This window comes from Saimiri boliviensis, chromosome 21 (assembly GCF_048565385.1).
Source record: "Saimiri boliviensis isolate mSaiBol1 chromosome 21, mSaiBol1.pri, whole genome shotgun sequence".
Taxonomy (NCBI): Eukaryota; Metazoa; Chordata; class Mammalia; order Primates; family Cebidae; genus Saimiri; species Saimiri boliviensis.
Window position 1 is genome coordinate 10,641,402 of NC_133469.1, and position 8,751 is coordinate 10,650,152.

General features: G+C 43.3%; 1 protein-coding gene across 3 annotated transcripts in view; it reads left to right on the forward strand.

Moving 5' to 3' along the window:
• The window catches only part of SLC25A17 (solute carrier family 25 member 17), a 50,240-nt gene that overhangs the window by 11,784 nt on the left and 29,705 nt on the right, over positions 1–8,751 (forward strand). The window contains exons 2-4 of one of the 3 annotated variants that reach the window (XM_039463206.2): positions 519–579; positions 5,026–5,092; positions 8,593–8,744. In XM_039463206.2, coding sequence (XP_039319140.1) covers positions 519–579; positions 5,026–5,092; positions 8,593–8,744 — 280 coding nt within the window. Of the gene's footprint in view, positions 1–518; positions 580–2,899; positions 2,979–5,025; positions 5,093–8,592; positions 8,745–8,751 lie in introns of those variants that run through there. The other 2 variants (XM_074391259.1, XM_074391260.1) reach the window with 2 other exon arrangements.

The window sequence follows — 8,751 nt, forward strand, 5'->3', positions numbered from 1 at the left end:
GGGAGGCCGGGGCGGGTGGATCACGAGGTCGAGAGATCGAGACCATCCTGGTCAATATGGTGAAACCCCGTCTCTACTAAAAATACAAAAAACTAGCTGGGCGTGGTGGCGCGTGCCTGTAATCCCAGCTACTCAGGAGGCTGAGGCAGGAGAATTGCCTGAGCCCAGGAGGCGGAGGTTGCGGTGAGCCGAGATCGCGCCATTGCACTCTAGCCTGGGTAACAAGAGCGAAACTCCGTCTCAGAAAAAAAAAAAAAAAAAAAAAAAATTAGCCAAACATGGTGATATGCACCTGTAATCCTAATGTGGTGATATGTGCTTATATCCAACTGCTTGAGAAGCTGAGGTGGGCAGATCACTTGAGCCCAAGAGTTTGAGGCTGCTGTAAACCATGACCACGCCACTGCACTCCAGCCTGGATGACAAAGCAAGACCCTGTTAAAAAAAAAAAAAAAAAAAGTAGTGACTTATTATGTTTGTAATACTGCAGTGGCTAAAGCCTTTTTCAAACTTTTCAGGGAAGCGTGACAGCAATGACAGTGTTTTTCCCCCTGGATACAGCTAGACTTCGCCTTCAGGGTGAGTATTTATCTTTTGTAGAAATGATATTCCTATTCATTTGGTGTCAGGAAGCAAACATTTTCTCTAGTAATTTCTTTTTTTTTTTTTTTTTTTGAGATGGAATTTTGCTCTTGTAGCCCAGGCTGGAGTGCAATGGCATGATCTTGGCTCACTGCAACCTCCGCCTCCCAAGTAGCTGAGATTACAGGAACCTCTTTTTTTTGTAGAGATGGGGTTTCACCATGTTGGCCAGCTGGTCTTGAGCTCCTGACCTCAGGTGATTGCCTGCCTCGACCTCCCAAAATGCAGGGATTACAGGCATGAGCCACTGCTCCTGGCCTCTTTTTTTTTTTTTTTTTTTTTTTTTTTCAAATGTATGTGTGATTTTATTTTTTGGAGGGATAGGATCAAGGAGGAACAAGTTTTGACTGAGAAATGAGCTTTTCAGCTGAAACTATATCCCAAATGTTTGAAATAAGTTGTGGAAGAGGGAGAAGATAGACACCTGGTAGACTGGGACCTAAAGTTGCCACCTCCTTTCCCACTCTAGAGGCCCCATGACTTCCTCTTCCAGATTACAGTAGGGAAGGAAGCTTTCACTTTATTCTGCCCATTGATGATCTGAAAGAGGCAGTTGGGGAAAAGACTCCGAGGAACCAAGGGTGCACATCAGGCCATGTTACTTTCTCTCTCTGGATGAGTTCTCTAAGACCCAGGGTAAAGGGTGGACTGTAGCTCTGTGGACTCGACTTGCTGCCAGACCTTTTCCAGAGGTTTTTGCCCAGTTGTAGCTGACAACTGATGAAAAGACAGTCAAAGATCAAGGCTTCAAAGATCAGCCCCTTCAAATTTCCAGAACAGGCGTGGTTGCATCAGAACTGAGCAGATGGCTTTTGAACTCATTCCTTAGGTGAGCTGCATGTGGTTTTCTCCACAGACTCTGTGAAGCCACAGTCTGGGATGGTTTTAGCCTAGAAATGACAATGGGAAGTGCCCCCTTCTATGCAGATCTGAGGTGTTAGGACCGCTGTTCTTCTCAGGGCACCAAGGCAGAGCTTCCTCTGTCTGCATCCCTTGTGGAGGTTCCAGGTCAGGGCGGGAAAGCTGGAGGTACCCATGGGGCAAAGGCTCTCTCAGATGTCCCTGTGGCCACAGCAAGAAAAACCCATGTCCATTTGTTGGCTATGAAGGGAGGAAGGGCTGGCCAGGCACACAGGCCTGGCCTGCCCCCACCCCAGTTTAGTGATTTCTGAATTAATCCGTGATTTCTGATACTATAGAGATCTACTGTTGACTTTAAATACTGCTCATGATTGTTTCCTATTTTATTTTTTATTTTTATTTTATTTTATTTTATTTATTTATTTTTTTTGAGGAGGAGTTTCGCTCTTGTTACCCAGGCTGGAGTGCAATGGCAGGATCTCGGCTCACCACAACCTCCACCTCCTGGGTTCAGGCAATTCTCCTGCCTCAGCCTCCTGAGTAGCTGGGATTACAGGCACACACCACCATGCCCAGCTAATTTTTTGTATTTTTAGTAGAGACGGGGTTTCACCATGTTGACCAGGATGGTCTCGATCTCTTGACCTTGTGATCCACCCGCCTCGGCCTCCCAAAGTGCTGGGATTACAGGCTTGAGCCACCGCGCCCGGCCCTATTTTATTTTTTAAGTTATATTTTCCTTTTCTTTCCAGAAGATACCATTTTTCCTAATTAACAGAGAGTCATTCATGGATGAGTCATAGCCTTAGCCATTTTCTAATCTAAGAATCTGAGTGGGTTCGCGTTAATAATTTTGAATCGCTACAATCCTTTTCTAAGAAGCCATATGACTTTTTTTTTTTTTTTTTTTTTTTTTGAGACGGAGTTTTGCTCTTGTTACCCAGGCTGGAGTGCAATGGCGCGATCTCCGCTCACCGCAACCTCCGCCTCCTGGGTTCAGGCAATTCTCCTGCCTCAGCCTTCTGAGTAGCTGGGATTACAGGCACGTGCCACCATGCCCAGCTAATTTTTCGTATTTTTAGTAGAGACGGGGTTTCACCATATTGACTAGGATGGTCTCGATCTCTCGACCTCGTGATCCACCCGCCTCGGCCTCCCAAAGTGCTGGGATTACAGGCTTGAGCCACCGCGCCCGGCCAGCCATATGACTTTTTTTAAGGCACACGGTGGAGAGTTTTTTGAGGGAGTTAGATGGTCGCAAAAGAACAGACAGAATAGGAACATAATGGAGCCAAATACTGCCATTGCTAATGCAGACATGTAGTCCTAACTGCCTCTGCAGCTTTATAGGACTCTACAACTCACTGTGATTCTTGTTTGTTTTTTCTTCAGATTTGTTCAACTTGAGATTGTAAACCTATGCCAGAACTTGCTTGAAGAGATGAATAAGGTTAACTTTGAATAGCAATTCAGAGGTTAAATCCTTTATGCCTACTATTTTTGGTTAATTTTAGAGTTTTTGGATAAATAATTTTATATAATCAAAAGACAAAATATATAAAAAGGTATACAGTGCAGAAAAATGCTCATTTAGTCTGCCCCGTCTCCCTTTCCTCTTCACTGCAGGTAACATGTTTACTAGTTGCTTGAATAGCCTTGCAGACTTTCTTTATAGGATAACAAACGAATAAGAATATATAGTCTTAGTTTTCTCCCTTTCTTACACAAAAAGCATACTTTACATGCTGTCCTATACTTCGAACTTTTCATTTAACAATATGTTTTAGATGCCTTCCATATTAGTACATTGGGAGCGTCTTCGTCTGTCTTACAGCTGTGGAGTGTTCCATGATGTGACCGCACCATAACCTGTATTACCCTTCCTCTGTTGTAGATTCTTGGGTTGTTTCCACCCTTTTGTTATTACAGAAATGATGTAAGAATAGATTTGTTCCTATATCACGTTGTTTTTGTGAATTCTATGATATAAATTCCCAGATACAGGATTACTGCATTAAAGGGTAGTTGTGTTTTTGTGTTTGTAATTTTGATGGTTATTGCCAGATTGCTTCTTTTTTTTGAAACAGAGTCTCACTGTGTTGCACAGGCTGGAGTGCAGTGGCTCAATCTCCGCTCACTCCAACCTCTGCCTCTTGGGTTCAAGTGATTCTTCTGTCTCAGCCTCCCAAGTAGCTGGGATTATAGGCACCCGCCACCATGCCAGGCTAATTTTTGTATTTTTAGTAGAGACGGGGTTTCACCATGTTGGCCAGGCTGATCTCAAACTCCTGACCTCAGGTGAATGCCCAACCTTGGCCTCCCAGAGTGCTGTGATTATAGATATGAGTCACCAAGTCCAGCCTCAGATTACCTTCTGTAGGAATTTGCCAGTTTGCCATCCCACAAGCCATACTGGTACCAATTTTAATTCTTAGGAAATTTGTTAATTTGCATATTTTATGTTCTCAAATTATTTCTCAGGTATGGGTCGGAAATTTGAAGTTAATTGAGGTGAGTTTTGTTTTCAGTGAGAAGGCCAGGAAAAATAAAGTCTTAAATAAGTCTCATCCTTTTAAGGCTATGTTTTAGATTAGGGCACAACACAAGGCTAAAACCCTTTAAGAAACTTGAATTTTAATACTGGCTTTGTGGCCAACCATATCTGTCTTTCCAGCTTTTGTGTCTATAGCCTTTCCTGTAAAAGGCAGATAGTAATTTATTTCCTCTTTATAAGATGCTAAAATGAGAAAGTATATACATTAATTTGAATTAAACAAGAGAGCTTTATGAAATATAAGAAATATTTTTTTTCTGTAACATATTTTCCTTTGGAAATTAGGAATTAAATTGAAATGCTTTATGGTTCATGAGTAACAGATGAAGGCCAAGGGATATGCACATGGTCTGCACATGGAATTTAGCACATGGTCACATGGGTGGATCATTTAATTCGGGGGCAAACTAGGGAGATCAAAGGTGAGGTAAATGGCATTTCAGTGAAACTTGATTATGCTGACAATTATAATTCTCAAAGGATTTAGTTTAAACATACACAGGCCAGGTGTGGTAGCTCATGCCTGTAATCCCAGCACTTTGGGAGGCTAAGGCGTGAGGATCTCTTGAGCCCAAGAGTTTGAGACCAGCCTGGGCAACATAGTGAGACTCCGTCTCTAAAAAAATTAAAAAATAGGTTAGGCGTGGTGGCTCACTCCTATAATCCCAGCACTTTGGGAGGCCAAGGTGGGTAGATCACCTGAGGTCAGGAGTTGGAGACCAGATTGACCAACATGGCGAAACCTCATCTCTACTAAAATACAAAAAGTAGCTAGGCTTGGTGGTGTGCACCTGTAATCTCAGCTACTTGGGAGGCTGAGACAGGAGAATCGTTTGAACACAGGAGGTGGAGGTTGCAGTGAGCTAAGATCACACCACTGCACTCCTGAATGGGTGACAGAGGAAGACTGTCTAAAAAAAAATTAATAAAAATGAAATAAACTAAACATACACTGTTTGGTTTTGTAGTTGATGAAAAAAGAAAATCCAAAACTACACACATGGTGCTCCTGGAGATCATTAAAGAAGAAGGACTGTGAGTGTGACCTCATTTCATCTTTGTTAAACAAAGCAGCTTGATAGGAGATTCCTATGTCTCTAGTAGAATTATGCTTACTTTCTATCTATTCTCATAGCACTATAATGTTGTGAATTTGTAATTGCCTGTTTTATAAGTACATAATTGTTTTCAGTTTCTTAAAGATCTGCAGTGAGCCATTTGATTCTTTTTATTTATTTTTGTACACTATATATCTTAAGCCATTTGATTCTTTTTTTTTTTTTTTTGAGACGGAGTTTCGCTCTTGTTACCCAGGCTGGAGTGCAATGGCGCGATCTCAGCTCACCGCAATCTCCGCCTCCTGGGTTCAGGCAATTCTCCTGCCTCAGCCTCCTGAGTAGCTGGGATTACAGGCACGTGCCACCATGCCCAGCTAATTTTTTAGATTTTTAGTAGAGACAGGGTTTTACCGTGTTGACCAGGATGGTCTCGATCTCTCGACCTAGTGATCCACCTGCCTCGGCCTCCCAAAGTGCTCGGATTACAGGCTTGAGCCACTGCGCCCGGCTGTTGATTCTTGATCATGGAGTCTTCCATGAAACTAAAGCATTGTTTTATACACAGTACACGGAAAAAAAGTCATAGTTGCTTAGTTCATTCTTGTCTGGTGCATTAAGACAGATTATGTACTTTTGTTTTAGCCTTTTATTTGGAAATAATTTTAAATTTACAAAAATTTGCAAAACTAAACTTAAGACAAAGAAGACAAGTATATGCTTTGCTTAGATTCATCTGTTAACATCTTCTCCGGTTTGTTTTACTGGTTGTCTCATGTTTTCTCTCTCCCACCCCCCTCCCTTCTCTCCTTCTTACACACACTATACACAATTCTTCTCTGAGTTATTTGAGAGTAAGTTACATACATCAAAGCCTTTTAGCCCCATGACATTGACACTTTTTTTTCCTTTTCTTTTTTTTTTTTTTTGAGACAGAGTTTCGCTCTTGTTACCCAGGCTGGAGTGCAATGGCACTATCTCGGCTCACCGCAACCTCCGCCTCCTAGGTTCAGGCAGTTCTCCTGTCTCAGCCTCCTGAGTAGCTGGGATTACAGGCACGCGCCACCATGCCCAGCTAATTTTTTGTATTTTTAGTAGAGACGGGGTTTCACCATGTTGACCAGGTTGGTCTCGATCTCTCGACCTCGTGATCCACCCGCTTCGGCCTCCCAAAGTGCTGGGATTACAGGCTTGAGCCACCGCGCCCGGCCACTTTTTTTTCTTTTTCACACAGAGTCTAACTCTGTCGCCCAGGCTCGAGTGCAGTGGCCTGATCTCTGCTCACTGCAATCTCTGCCTCCCGGGTTCAAGTGATTCCCTCGCCTCAGCCTCCTAAGTAGCTGGGATTATAGGCACCCACCACTGCACCTGGCTGATTGTTGTTTTTTTTAATAGAGATGGGGTTTCACCATGTTGGCCAGGCTGGTCTCCAATCCTGACCTCAGGTGATCCACCCACCTTGGCCTCCCCAAAGTGCTGGGATTACAGGCGTTAGCCCCTGTGCTGGGGCAGACATTGCCATATTTTAAAAGAATACAGTCCCTCCCAGCTGGGTGTGGTGGCTCACGCCTGTAATCCCAGCACTTTGGGAGGCTGAGGTGGGTGGATCACCTAAGGTCAGGAGTTCGAAACCAGCCTGACTGACGTGGTGAAACCCTGTCTCTACCAAAAATACAAAAAATAGCTGGGTGTGGTGGCACGTCCCTGTAATATCAGCTACTTGGGAGGCTGAGGCAGAAGAATCACTTGAACCTGGGAGGTGGAGGTTGCACTGAGCCAAGATTGCATCATTGTACTCCAGCCTAGGTAGCAAAAGTGAAGCTCTGTCTCAAAAATAAATAAATAAAGAAAGAATACAGTCCCTCCCACTAAAAAAAAAAAAAAGGATGTTTCTCATTTTAAGTTTGGCTCACATTGTCTCATGATTCCACTGAGGTCATACATTCTTGGCTTGGTTAATACCCGGGGGATATTGTGTCCTTCTCAAGGTATCACATCTTGAGTCACATGTTGTCTACCTGCCCTTGGTTGGTTAATTATGATTTCTTTTTTTTTTTTTTTTTTGAGACGGAGTTTCGCTCTTGTTACCCAGGCTGGAGTGCAATGGCGCCATCTCGGCTCACCGCAACCTCCGCCTCCTGGGCTCAGGCAATTCTCCTGCCTCAGCCTCCTGAGTAGCTGGGATTACAGGCACGTGCCACCATGCCTAGCTAATTTTTTGTATCTTTAGTAGAGACGGGGTTTCGCCATGTTGACCAGGATGGTCTCGATCTCTCGACCTCGTGATCCACCCGCCTCAGCCTCCCAAAGTGCTGGGATTACAGGCTTGAGCCACCGCGCCCGGCTAATTATGATTTCTTAAATTTGATTTAGCTACTGTACAATTACTTTTTTATTCCCTTGTAATTATAAGCAATCTGCGGGGAAACACTTTAAAACAATACAGCCAGGTGCAGTGGCATGTGCCTGTAGTCCCAGCTACTTGGGAGGCTGAGGTGGGAGGATTCCTTGAGCCCAGGAGGATCGCTTGAGCCCAGGAGTTCTGGGCTGTAGTGTGCTATGCCGATCGGGTGTCCACACTTAGTTCGACATCAATATGGTGACCTCCTGGAAGCCAGGGACCACCTGGTTGCCTAAGGAGGGGTGAACCTGCCCAGGTTGGAAACGGAGCAGGTCAAAACTCCTGTGCTGATCAGTAGTGGGATCGTGCCTGTGAATAGCCACTGCACTCCAGCCTGGGCAACATAGCTCAATCCTGTCTCTAAAAAACAAGACAGTACAAATGTCCTGTACCTTATCAGATTTTCTCCTCTAAATTTACCATGAAGTTACAAAATGATGACTGTTCAACTGCAGCATTGCCTCCATGTTTACCAGTGTTGGCATTCTGCTATAAGCAGGACCTCCCCTTCTCCCTCATTTATTTATCTACTTAATATTGGTATAGACTCAGAAATGTCTATTTTTCATTGGTTTACAATTGATTACTGTACTTAATAATTTTGGTATTCAAATTGCCTCAGATTTGGCCTATAGGAGCTCCTGCAGTCTGGTTCCTGTGCCCTTATGAATTCCCCCATCTTTTTTTTTTTTTTTTTGGTACTTATTTTCTATAATTACTTCATTTTAACTGTTCTTGCCCTGTAGCAAAACATGAATGGTACTATATTAACTAACAGCCATGAGGAAGCTGTCTCTAACTTTATTTATATACCAATGTTACTAAAGAAAATTAAGGGAGGAAATTAATAAATCAATCAGACTTTGTATTGTTTCTTTGGTATCATTAGTGGCTAGAACAGATTTCTTAATTTGGATATCCTTCAGAATGTGAGGTGTGTGTACAGTTTGGAGTCTCTTGTATTAATGAAGGAGTGAAACTTGAGACCATGTGAGTGATGGTCAGCCTTTCCTAGGATTTCTCTGCCCATTTCTAATTTGTCCATGACCTTTACTTTGATTATTGTGTTTTTCCCATAGCCTGGCACCATATCGAGGGTGGTTTCCAGTGATTTCCAGTCTCTGCTGCTCCAATTTTGTCTATTTCTACACTTTTAATAGCCTCAAAGCAGTCTGGGTCAAAGGTCAACGTTCTACCACTGGAAAAGATCTGGTAATTGGGTTTGTTGCAGGTAACAA